This window comes from Heptranchias perlo, chromosome 3, assembly GCF_035084215.1.
Source record: "Heptranchias perlo isolate sHepPer1 chromosome 3, sHepPer1.hap1, whole genome shotgun sequence".
Lineage (NCBI taxonomy): Eukaryota > Metazoa > Chordata > Chondrichthyes > Hexanchiformes > Hexanchidae > Heptranchias > Heptranchias perlo.
The window spans coordinates 117,676,432-117,689,853 of NC_090327.1; the positions used below are offsets into that span (position 1 = coordinate 117,676,432).

General features: G+C 46.1%; 1 protein-coding gene across 8 annotated transcripts in view; it reads right to left on the reverse strand.

Annotated features, from left to right (window-relative positions):
• The window catches only part of col14a1a (collagen, type XIV, alpha 1a), a 244,686-nt gene that overhangs the window by 117,755 nt on the left and 113,509 nt on the right, over positions 1-13,422 (reverse strand). For all 8 annotated transcript variants that reach the window (XR_010962201.1, XR_010962202.1, XM_067981666.1 and 5 more), the window contains exons 8-13: positions 12,991-13,155; positions 9,910-10,071; positions 8,003-8,163; positions 6,388-6,517; positions 2,522-2,667; positions 873-1,002 (exon numbers count right to left, since the gene is read on the reverse strand). Coding sequence is in view for 6 of the 8 variants with exons in the window: in XM_067981666.1 (XP_067837767.1) it covers positions 873-1,002; positions 2,522-2,667; positions 6,388-6,517; positions 8,003-8,163; positions 9,910-10,071; positions 12,991-13,155 (894 nt within the window). In the remaining 2 variants the exon portion in view is untranslated. The remainder of the gene's footprint in view (positions 1-872; positions 1,003-2,521; positions 2,668-6,387; positions 6,518-8,002; positions 8,164-9,909; positions 10,072-12,990; positions 13,156-13,422) is intronic.

Here is a 13,422-nt window from a genome sequence, read left to right on the forward strand (position 1 = left end):
GCTTCCTCCAAGTGGTGCTCAACATGGAGGAGGACTGATTCATCAGCTGAGGGAGGGCAGTAGTGGAAATCAGCAGGAGGTTTCCTTGCCCATGTTTGACCTGATGCCATGAGATTTCATGGGGTCCGCAGTCAATGTTGCGGACTCCCAGGGCCATTCTCTCCTGACTGTTTATCACCTGTGGTGGGTCTGTCCTGCTGGTGGGACAGGACATACCCAGGGACGGTAATGGAAGAGTCTGGGGCGTTGGCTGAAAGATATGATTCTGTGAGTATGGCTATGTCAGGCTGTTGCTTGACTAGTCTGTGGGACAGCTCTCCCAATTTTGGCACAAGTCCCCAGATGTTCGTGAGGTGGACTTTGCAGGGTCGACTGGGCTTTGTTTGCCTTTGTCGTGTCCGGTGCCTAGTGGTCCGATGCCAGGTGATCTGTCTGGTTTTATTGTTATTATGACTTTTATGAATATAGGTTGAGGTTACTCACGCAAACATCTATGTCAAAAGATAAACCTCCATGGCCTAGAAATTGGACCGTGCCCAAATCGGGACCTGATCTGAGTGATGTGACCCTGCATGTGTCTAATGAGGCCATTGGCAGGACCGTGGGAAATCGGAATACCGGCCTCATTTACGAAAGTTGTGGCCGCCAGTCGTGGTCCGAGAGGCAGCTCGACAGGAGGCACCGAGATCGGCCGGATTAATGACAATGGGCCGAATGGCCTCCTTCTGTGCTGCATGATTCTATGAAAAGCAGATCTGATGGTATTGGCCATAATTGGAAAGCTTTCTTCGGCATTTCTTACATTCGATGATGCTGCAGGTGTTCAGATAGTATGAGGAATACAATTAAGTAAAAGCATCATCAGGACCTACATGTTGTTTCTTGTCCAGTCAGGGGGTCACTGGCCTCCTCACCATACATGGCGTACACCGTTACTGTATATTCAGTGTTCGGAGTCAATCCCTCCAGTTCTATATCTGTAACTGAATCGGCCACTTTTACCTGTGGTGGATTAAGGAAAATACAACAAGCTGATTTCTCAATCGTAACTCTTATCATTTCACAGTCAAATATAAGATTGGAAAATCACCAGTTCCATAAATTGGGTGCAAGGCATGAGGACATTGTTCTGAATTTACACCATTTATCTTTAAAAGCCTAAGTCTGAATTAGAATCATAGGCCTTGGGAGAGGGGGGATGGTTCTGGGCAAGTATTGGGAGGGAAGGGTAAGGCTCTGTCAAAGATCGGTTTGTAATTTTCAAAACCTCTATTACTCCCCTTAACTGAGGAGAACAACCCCAGCTTCTCTAGTCTCTCCACATAACTGGAGTCCCTCATCCCTGGTACCATTCTAATAAATCTCCTCCGCACCCTCTCCAAGGCCTTGACATCCTTCCTAAAGTGTGGTGCATGGAATTGGACGCAATACTCCAGCTGGGGCCTAGCCAGTGTTTTATAAAGGTTTATCATAACTTCCTTGCTTTTCTATTCTAATTATAGTCAAGCAATGCAACATTAAAAATGTGAAGCTGGTAGCCATCCACTATTATACTCTTTGCTTGAATGGTTATTGAGTGATGTATCAAATGCATTTCTCACTGGTCTTTGACAGAGACTGTTGCTTCTAATGCTAGAAAAGAGCTGACATACTCACTGCAACTTGAACATCAATACAGGGCTATCTGAACTTTTCTTTTAAACTTCAGTCTTCAAAAAAATGTGTCTGTGCACATAAAGCTATATTGCAGCCAAGGTCACCATTGATAGACATGCTAAACCACAAAATGGAATTGAACATGTATTTTCCACATGATCCAAAAGATTTTGCTGCACAACAGAAAATCTGCAGTATAACTGTGGCATGAGAAAGGAAAATAAAAAAAAGACTTGCATTTATATAGCGCCTTTCACGACCTCAGGAGATTCCAGAGCACTTTATAGCCAATGAAGTTCTGTTGTAATGTCAGAAACGCAGCAGCCAATTTGTGCACAGCAAGCTCCCACAAACAGCAATGTGATAATGACTGGATAATCTGTTTTTAGTGATGTTGGTTTTGGGATAAATATTGACCAGGACACCAGGGAGAACTCCCCTGCTCTTCTTCGAAATAGTGCCATGGGATCTTTTAAGTCCACCTGAGTGGGCAGACAAGGCCTCAGTTTAACGTTTCCTCCAAAAGACAGCACCTCCGACAGTGCAGCACTCCCTCAGTGCTGCAATGGGACTGTCAGCCCTGATTTTTGTGCTCAAGTCTCTGGAGTGGGACATGAACCCACGACCCAAGACTCAGAAGCAAAAGTACTACCCACTGAACTACAGGCCTAACAATTAGAGAGGGGAGAGGTTGGTGTCCATTTCATCCTTTAATTGAGCCTGTTTAAACTGGAAAGACTGGCGAAGAACTAGAAAGTTATATCTTCCTGATAATCTAACCGCGGATTCATGGGCATTAGATGATAAGCGGGTGAAATCATCCTTTAATGGAAAATTGGATAATGTCCATTAGTAAAAACCGTACCTCCTTTTCGTCAGCTGTCTCTCCTCCCGTGAGCGCAGCGTAAAGTATCATATAACCAGAGGCAGCTTCAGCCGCTTCCCACTTGACTCTCATGCTGCTGTGAGTCACATCATAGATATCCAGATCTACAGCTGCAGGAAGTGCCACTGAAAAAAATAAACAAATGAATATTCATACATAGGAACATAGGAACAGAAGGAGGTCATTCAGCCCCTCGAGCCTGTTCCGCTATTCAATTAGATCATGGCTGATCTGTATCTTAACTCCATCTACCCTCCTTGGTTCCGTAACCTTTAATTCCCTTACCTAACAAAAATCTATCAATCTCAGTTTCGAAATTTTCAATTGACCCCCCACCTCAACAGATTTTGGGGGGGGGGGGAGAGAGTTCCAGATTTCCACTACCCTTTGTGTGAAGAAGTGCTTCCTGACATCACCCCTGAACGGCCCAGCTTAATTTTAAGGTTATGTCCCCTTGTTCTGGACTCCCCCACCAGAGGAAATAGTTTCTCTCTATCCATCCAGTCAACTCCTTGAATCATCTTAAACACCTTGATTAGATCGCCCCTTAATCTTCTATACTCGAGGGCATACAAGCCTAGTCTGTACAACCTGTCCTCATAATTTAACCCAGTATCATTCATACTGAAACCAATATGGGGCAACATCTACATTTAAAGCTATTATCATATTTTTTATTACATTTATATAAGGCTAAATAAAAGATATCTCACTGCATATCATGAAATACAAGAATATGCAGAGTGACTTTGTGCTTATAAAGTCTTTAGCGTCCAAGTCCTGAGTCCAACCCTGTGGCTGATCTGTTGCCTCCAATGACGTCCTAAGCATGAACATAAGAAATAGGAGAAGGAGTAGGCCACACGGACCCTCGAGCCTGCTCCGCCATTCAATAAGATCATGGCTGATCTTCGACCTCAACTCCACTTTCCCGCCCGATCACCATATCCCTTGATTGCTGATCCTCCTATCCCTTGATTCCCTTAGATTCCAAAAATCTATCGATCTAAGTCTTGAATATACTCAACGACTGAGCATCCGCAGCCCTCTGGGGTAGAGAATTCCAAAGATTCACAACCCTTTGAGTGAAGAAATTCCTCCTCATCTCAATCTTAAAACGTCGATCCCTTATCCTGAGACTATGCCCCCTAGTTCTAGACTCTCCAGCCTTTGATGCAGTTGAAACTAGACCCACTTTACAAATTGTTTCAGTCTCGTTGGGGGTGAATGAAGATTATGTGTGACTTAAGTGGAGTAGCTGTTGCTAAGAATCTGGGTCTGGAATGGAAAATCTGCAGTGAGAGGTCTGGAGCCATGGAGAAGAAGGTGCTGCAAAAAAGATGCGGGACTCAAGAGGAGGCAAGGCATTTATTAGGTATTTTTAAAGGCTGCGTTTGGATGTTTGCTGCATAAATTATTTTAGCGAGTTCAGATAGATTAAGAAAGAAAGACTTGCATTTATATAGCACCTTTCATGATCTCAGGACGTTCCAAAGCACTTCACAGCCAATGAACTACATTTGAAGTGTAATCCCTGTCGTAATGTAGGAAACGTGGCAGCCAAGATGCCACAAACAGCAAAAGATAATGACCACATAATCTGTTTCTTAATGATTTTGGTTGAGGGATAAATATTGGCCAGGACACTGGGGAGAGCTCCCCTGCTCTTCTTTGAAATGCCAAGGGATCTTTTACATCCACCTGAGAGGGCAGACAGGGCATTGGTTTACCATCTCATCTCCAACAGCATCTCCAACAGTGCAGCACTCCCCCAGTACTGCACTGGAAGTGTCAGCCTGGATTATAGGCTCAAGTCTCTGGAGTGGGATTTGAACCCACAACCTTCTGACCTTCTGAACCCACTGACCAACATCTGACACTATTTTTACAGCTTTTTTATTTTTAACTCCCAGGCCTTCTGCTTCATGTCACGTGAGAGGAGGCAAGAAGGCCCAGCTCGGCAAGTAAGTGCCTTCATCGCACTGCTTGTGGGCTAGGAGGAGCAGGAGTGCTTCTCCCAGGCTCAACAAGCCTACCTGCAGCGACCCACGCCCCCCCCAATCTTTGACCTCCCCACCCCACGTTCTCCGACGCCACGATCTCCGACCCCCCGATGACTCCCGATCCCCCAATGACCCCCCACCCTCCCCGATGACTCCCGAAACCCCCAATGACTATCAACTCCCGATGACTCCCAACCTCCCTCGATGAGCAGCCCCGATGACCCCCGACCCCCCAAATGACCAACCCCAATGACTCCTGACCCCAATGACTCCCGACCCCCCTATGACTCCTGACACCCCTGAAGGCCTACCCTCAATGACTTCCGACCCTCGATGGCTCCCGTGACCCCCAACCACTGATGACAGCCGACCCAGAGATGACCGACCCTTGATGACCCCCAACCCCCCGCCCGATGACCGGTCCCTGATGACCGACCTCCGGTCCCCCCGATGACCCCCAACACCAATTCCCCCCCCCCCCACGCCACTTCCCACCTAAGGCTTACCTGCTCGCATCTGCTTCCTGGCTCTTCTCCCGTCCGACTGATGGTCAGCCTGTCAAACAGGCTGACCTGTCGGGCAAGAAACCGACAAAATAAAAATAAAAGACGTCCTAACGTCAAAATCGTAAGGATGTGCGGGAAACCTGCACTTCCGGGTTTCCCGTCAGCAATTCCCCTCCCCCCTCCCCGCCCTCTGCCCACAACCTCCTTGAAAGCTTTCACTGACCGACCCGCCTCCTGAGAGCGAGTTGGTCATCCGCCACTCGACCCGCCTCCATTAAAACCGGAAGTGGGCGGGTTGGAAGCAGGTTGGGGTCGGGTTTTAGTTTTTTACAACTTTTATCTTCCCAGCCGCCCCCAACCCACCCGTTCGCGGGGTTAAAATTTAGGCCCATGTTTTTCATCACCTTGTTACCTACGTAATGCTGCCTCTACCGTGCTTTGTACACTACCCACACCCAATTTAATAATAGTTTAAAGAAAGTTCTTAAAGGAAGCTCTTTAAGAAAAAACAATACATAATGCAGTATAATAAATATCAAATTCCTGGCAGCAGTTCCATCTTCAGGTTTTACTGATATCCATAACTGTAGAATGGGCCACTGCTTCATAATCCACTACAAGTTATTTAAATTATGCTACATTCACTGGTTGAAATAAAAGCCCGTCATGGAATATATCCTCTGAAAGCTAAAATTCCTCTAGCTTTTGGCACTGTAGACTAACAGCTATGAACCTGGCCTTAAACCAAGCCTTAGATTGCAGTGAAAGCTAATTTTGTAAACGAGGTTCCGTATAAATAAACTTCTGTCTAATCTTACAAAGGGCAACATTACAAAGCATTATTCAGGACTTACTGTGCGACTTGTTTCAGAGTTTAACAGCGAAGGACTCTGCCAAAATCTCAGCCTACTTCCATCAGCAAAACTGTCTGCAATTTTCTTTTAAACAAATGTTTCTATCACTGTGTCTGCATTCCATGCATAATCGAAACTAATTCTCAAACCCAAATGTTTAAAGTTGTAAATGTCAAAGCTGATGTTTAAGTTAGGGTTACCAACTCTGGGTTGGATGCATTCCTGGAGATTTTATCATATGGCCTCCCGTCAAACATCCTTTCCCCATCTCCAATATCTTTATAACTAATAAAAGTGTTCAAAGAAAATGAACAAAACAGAATTTTGTATTAATGCCCCTATGATTTTTCTCCCTGGGTTTTTGCTCACAGCAGTGTCCAGGAGATTAGTCTTTAATACCTGGAGACTCCAGGACAATCCTGGAGGGTGGTTGGCAACCCTAGCTTAAACACAGGATCGGGACTTAGCCATGTGCTACTCACATGTGGTTTCGGCCCCCCGTAGGCCCTCGCTGGCTGCGTTCGCATAGACGGCAAACACCGCCAGCTGATACTCCGTCAGGGACATCAGATTCTGAAGAACGGCAGTTGATTCCGTTCCATCCACAACCACCTAAAAGAAAAAAGAAAGTTGTATTTCTATCGCACCTTTCACAACCACAGGACATCCCAAAGCGCTTTACAGCCAATGAAGTACTTTTGAAGTGTAGTCACTGTCGTAATGTAGGAAACGTGGCAGTCAAAACAACAACAACTTGTATTTATATCGCACCTTTAACATGGTGAAACGTTCCAAGGTGCTTCACAGGAGCGTTATCAAACACAATTTGACTCCGAGCCACATAGGGAGATATTAGGACAGATGATCAAAAGCTTGGTCAAAGAGTTAGGTTTTAAGGAGCGTTTTAAAGGAGGAAAGAGAGGTGGCGAGGCGGAGAGGTTTAGGGAGGGAATTCCAGAGCTTAGGGCCTAGGCAGCTGAAGGCACGGCCGCCAATGGTGGAGCGATGAAAATCGGGGTTGCATGAGAGGTCTGAATTGGAGAGGCGCAGTGATCTCGGAGGGTTGTAGGAGGTTACAGAGATAAGGAGGATGAGGCCATGGAGGGATTTGCACGCAGCAAGCTCCCATAAACAGCAATGAGGTAATGGCCAGATAACCAGTTTTTAGTGATGTTGGTTGAGGGATAAATATTGGCCAAGACACCAGGGATAACTTCCTTACTCTTCTTCAAAATAGTGTCATAGGATCTTTAACGTCCACCTGAAAGGGCAGGCTTGGTTTAACATCTCATGCAAAAAACAACACCTCTGACAGTGCAGTGCTCCCTCAGTAATGCACTGAGAGTATCAGCCTAGATTTTGAGCTTAAGTCTCTGGATTGAGACTTGAATCCACAACCTTCCTAGATATACAGCGGCAAGAGTGCAACCCACTGAACCACAACTGACACTAATAGGCAAATGGTTGAAAAAATCACTACGCCTTTTTTAAAAAAAATATAAGCATTAAAATCTGTACAAAACAGGACAATCAAACTAGAATCAGTACACAATGGATTTACATATCAATTTAGAACAATGTTCTTACAGATTCTGCTAAGTAACAAGACTTTTGATAACGGCCTAGGAATTGGATTGCACCTGAAAACGGGCGCTAAAGGGTCCAATATGGCGTGCATGCGCTCATTCTGCACCGGGTATGCACCACACCCCATATTGGTTAGAGCGCCCAGCAGTGGTCCAAGGGCGCCAGCCTGAATCAAGCATTGCCTGTGCAAGTCATGGGCCTGACACCTATTTCAGGTTCCTTTCAGATATTGGATCTTGACTGACCGCAGCAGGCATGCGCCCTTCAGTTTTCTCAGGCAAACAGCAGCGAAACCAGCAGTCTTTAAAGGGCCGCTGCAGGCTGCCACCAAATAGGTAGATAAAAAATGCTTTACTTTTTAATTGGGGGGGGGGCATTTTAGCCTAATAAATAAAACATCACAAAGTTATTTATCCTTTTATATTCTAAAACTAATATTTAAAAATATATGTACATAATGGTACATGATACAATTTTGCAGTTATGTACTTGCGATTAAAAAGAACCCACCTCTTCTGGGTGTCCTCCGGTGGTAGAGTAATACACTACGCGATACTTCTCGACTTTCCCGGGTGCGTGTGACCAGCTGACACGGAAGCCCCGGGCTGTTACGTCAGATGTAACGAGGTTCATGGGCCCCACTGGATTTGAGCTCACACTTCCAGTTGCTTCTAAAGATTCGGGAAATAAAATAAAACCTAGTACTGAGGGTCAGAATTGCACCAGTATGAAGAAAAGCCAGTGTCACTATTGATTAGTGGCCACATACCAAAAGGGCATGAAATTGAATCAGATGCCTTCCTTATGCTAATAAAAGTCACAAAATCCGAGTATCATAGAATCATAGAATGATACATCACAGAAGGAGGCTATTCGTCCCATCGTGCCTGTGCCGGGAGTATTGACAGGGAGAGATTTCCTCTGAGCACTGTGGGGAGCAAAATGACCAATAAATTCTTTATAAATGTAGTGACAATTTTGCTACACATAATGCAGAGAGAAAATCTGATTTTGTGCTATCAGTTCTGCAGTTAGCATGCTAATAGTGTTGTTTAGCTATGGGCATCATTCGCTTAATAATTATATCTTTTTAATGAATAATGGCACTGAAAGACCTGTAAAGTTAAACCTGAATAAAAACTTTCACAGAAATTCTCAGCCTATTTGAGATGTGTCTTTTATGTATCTATGTCTTGTTAAAAATCTTACATCTGCACACACTTCCTATCTGCAACATTTCACTTCCCGCTGTCACACTTTATTACACTTTTTGTGTCAACTTTTTGCATTATTAATTTCTATGTCCAGATTTAATATGGGCTTTGCCTCTCTAGAATTACATAGAGTCTACAACACAGAAACAGGCCATTCGGCCCAACAGGTCCAAGCCGGTGTTTATGCTCCACGCGAGCCTCCTCCAACCCCTCTTCATCTAACCCTATCAACATATCCTTCTATTCCTTGCTCCCTCATGTGCCTATCTAGCTTCCTCTTAAATGCATCTATGCTATTCGCCTCAACCACTCGTTATGGTAGCGAGTTCCACATTCTCATCACTGACGCACAATCTGGCCACGTTCCCATAAATCTTGCTGGAACTTTCTTTCAGCTATTTTTCCCTAAGTAACTGAAATTTCTATTGTCCAAAAAAAATGCTTAAAGAATTTTTTTTTTTAAATAAAAATTGTATACTTCACAACAACGTAATTAAATTTATCAATTGAATTGTCTTCTGTGCTTTTTAATACTTTCATTAAAGTTTTTACTTAAAGGCCTTAACCTCTCCCAAAAGCCTGGGCTTTTGGGAGAGGTTAAGTCCTTTAAGCATTCAAGCCGTGTGAGCATTCAATCCCAGACTTGTGATTTAATTTGGATTGTGTAATCAGAGCACATACCAAGATGCATTAGTACCATTCAGTCAGCTGCACTAATGCTATATTTTTCTTATGCTATATTTTTCTTCAGCTTCTAGAACATTCTGCCCAGTAGCGTGCCTTCAAATAATTTTGAAAAGCATGAGAAGAATTTTCACAAGTTTCACTGAGATAAAATTCATATTGAGCGTTTTTTTTAACAAAAGGCTGTGTCTATGTGAGAAAGTGAGAAAAACTATCAATGTACTAATCACACACCTGTTGCAGCTTTCATTTCTGTTCTATAAACTTTGGAAAATGGATTAAGATCAGAGCAAAAGAGAAAAAAAGGAGGAGGAGGGAGAAATTGGGTGAAACTTTCAACTTCGTCAGGGGCATAAAACAGGCATTAGCAGTTTGGTTGCATGTAATACGTGGAAAGGAAAATCGGGCAGGCTATAAGGGGGGCAGCTGATCTGCTACCACCCATTTTATGCCCCCGGCTACTATCGCATGTAATTCTATATCCGCACTGATGCAAAGCACAGGTGTGTTGTATCATACCTTTTATTTCTTTGTCCTGCTCTTCCACGCGTGAGCACACAGTTTTAGTGAGGCCTTCAATGATTGTGTTCATGATATTGAAGTCCGCCACATTGTAGACATGCGTTTCATCGGGTTCTGAGGCGATTGCCTTCAGCTCATTCACGTCTGCGTTTTTCACGCCTGTTATTTAACAGAAATGGTAACAACTGTGTTAGCGAACAAATGAATGACATTAAATGCTGATAATAGAAAAAGTACAGTGAAACCTGCAAATTACGGACACCATGGGGACTGGCATCAGCTGTCCTTTTTTTTTGCAGGTGTCCTATTTTCCAAAAAGTAAAAATTTTCAACAGAATGGGGAGTTCCTTACCCAGTATCCATAGCAGCAGAGAAACCGCTCTCTCCCCGGGACAGAGCCGTGCGAACATTCAATCCCAGAGAAACCGCTCCATCCCCGGGACAGAGCCGTGCGAGCATTCAATCCCAGAGAAACCTCTCTATCCCTGGGACAGAGCCGTGCGAGCATTCAATCCCAGAGAAACCGCTCTCTCCCTGGGACAGAGCCGTGCGAGCATTCAATCCCAGAGAAACCCCTCTATCCCAGGGACAGAGCCGTGCGAACATTCAATCCCAGAGAAACCGCTCTCTCCCCGAGACAGAGCCGTGCGAACATTCAATCCCAGAGAAACCGCTCTATCCCTGGGACAGAGCCGTGCGAACATTCAATCCCAGAGAAACCGCTCTCTCCCCGGGACAGAGCCGTGCGAACATTCAATCCCAGAGAAACCGCTCTATCCCCGGGACAGAGCCGTGCGAACATTCAATCCCAGAGAAACCGCTCTATCCCTGGGACAGAGCCGTGCGAACATTCAATCCCAGAGAAATCGCTCTATCCCCGGGACAGAGCCGTGCGAACATTCAATCCCAGAGAAACCGCTCTCTCCCCGGGACAGAGCCGTGCGAGCATTCAATCCCAGAGAAACCGCTCTATCCCTGGGACAGAGCCGTGCGAGCATTCAATCCCAGAGAAACCGCTCTATCCCTGGGACAGAGCCGTGCGAGCATTCAATCCCAGAGAAACCGCTCTCTCCCTGGGACAGAGCCGTGCGAGCATTCAATCCCAGAGAAACCGCTCTCTCCCTGGGAAAGAGCCGTGTGAGCATTCAATCCCAGAGAAACCGCTCTCTCCCTGGGACAGAGCCGTGCGAGCATTCAATCCCAGAGAAACCGCTCTATCCCCGGGACAGAGCCGTGCGAGCATTCAATCCCAGAGAAACCGCTCTATCCCCGGGACAGAGCCGTGCGAACATTCAATCCCAGAGAAACCGCTCTCTCCCCGGGACAGAGCCGTGCGAACATTCAATCCCAGAGAAACCGCTCTATCCCCGGGACAGAGCCGTGCGAGCATTCAATCCCAGAGAAACCGCTCTATCCCCGGGACAGAGCCGTGCGAACATTCAATCCCAGAGAAACCGCTCTCTCCCCGGGACAGAGCCGTGCGAACATTCAATCCCAGAGAAACCGCTCTATCCCCGGGACAGAGCCGTGCGAGCATTCAATCCCAGAGAAACCGCTCTATCCCTGGGACAGAGCCGTGCGAGCATTCAATCCCAGAGAAACCGCTCTCTCCCTGGGACAGAGCCGTGCGAGCATTCAATCCCAGAGAAACCGCTCTCTCCCTGGGACAGAGCCGTGCGAGCATTCAATCCCAGAGAAACCGCTCTCTCCCTGGGACAGAGCCGTGCGAGCATTCAATCCCAGAGAAACCGCTCTATCCCCGGGACAGAGCCGTGCGAGCATTCAATCCCAGAGAAACCGCTCTATCCCCGGGACAGAGCCGTGCGAACATTCAATCCCAGAGAAACCGCTCTCTCCCCGGGACAGAGCCGTGCGAACATTCAATCCCAGAGAAACCGCTCTATCCCCGGGACAGAGCCGTGCGAGCATTCAATCCCAGAGAAACCGCTCTATCCCCGGGACAGAGCCGTGCGAACATTCAATCCCAGAGAAACCGCTCTCTCCCCGGGACAGAGCCGTGCGAACATTCAATCCCAGAGAAACCGCTCTATCCCCGGGACAGAGCCGTGCGAGCATTCAATCCCAGAGAAACCGCTCTATCCCCGGGACAGAGCCGTGCGAACATTCAATCCCAGAGAAACCGCTCTATCCCTGGGACAGAGCCGTGCGAACATTCAATCCCAGAGAAACCGCTCTATCCCTGGGACAGAGCCGTGCGAACATTCAATCCCAGAGAAACCGCTCTATCCCCGGGACAGAGCCGTGCGAGCATTCAATCCCAGAGAAACCGCTCTCTCCCCGGGACAGAGCCGTGCGAGCATTCAATCCCAGAGAAACCGCTCTCTCCCCGGGACAGAGCCGTGCGAGCATTCAATCCCAGAGAAACCGCTCTATCCCTGGGACAGAGCCGTGCGAGCATTCAATCCCAGAGAAACCGCTCTATCCCTGGGACAGAGCCGTGCGAACATTCAATCCCAGAGAAACCGCTCTATCCCCGGGACAGAGCCGTGCGAGCATTCAATCCCAGAGAAACCGCTCTATCCCTGGGACAGAGCCGTGCGAGCATTCAATCCCAGAGATACAGCTGTTTCTCTGCCGCTGTGGATTCTGGGTAAAGCGCTCCTCATTCCACAAAAGCCGTTCCTTTCACAAAACCCGCTGCTGCCTCGTGCTGACCTGCCTGTCCTGTGTTTTAAGTTGTAAAAGGGGCTTGGTGCATTGAAGGCTGTCCATAGTTCATAATTTGAAATGTCCATGGTTTAAGAATGCCTCTTGTATATTTTACCATACAAATTATTTGGGTCTCTCAATAAGTGCCCATTTTTTTTTGCAGGTGTCCATTTTTTGGGAGTGTCCGTTTATGCAGGTTTCACTGTACTACAAAGAAGATTCACCTTGAGAAATCCTATTGCAATACGTAAAAAATCTCATGGGGAAAAATAACTGGCTGGAGCCTATCTCAGTACATCAAAAATAGCAACCAATGGTCCAAGTCAGATGGTGTCAGTTAAATCTGGTTAAACATTTTTCAGCGTTTCTAGTTGATAATTATACCTACACAGACATTCAGTGACCTACCAATAGCGAAGAGTTCGATGCCAGCCTCACGTAAACTTTTAGCTGGTGGAAGGACGTCATCTTGGGATTTGCCATCTGTGATCAAGATTCCAATCTTTGGCACACCCGTTCTGGTTCCAGCTTCAGGCTTAAAGCTATTCTCAAGGATATAAGTTAAGGCAAGCCCTAAAAGAAGGCACAAAAAAAAATTAAATCAACGGGCATGTATTAGAATGGCACTAATATGTATCAAGGTGATCTGATCAAGGTTCCGCCTGTCAATGCTAGGTCTGAAGTTTCTGTACCTTCTATCCACAAAAAGAAAATAAGAATAGTTTTCTGAGATGTGTAGCGCTTTGCATTAATAACTAAAGGCTTAAACTGTTAACATTACAGCATTGTGACCATCTCACAACATACAAGACAGTCAGGACAACTAAGTCTATTTTACTG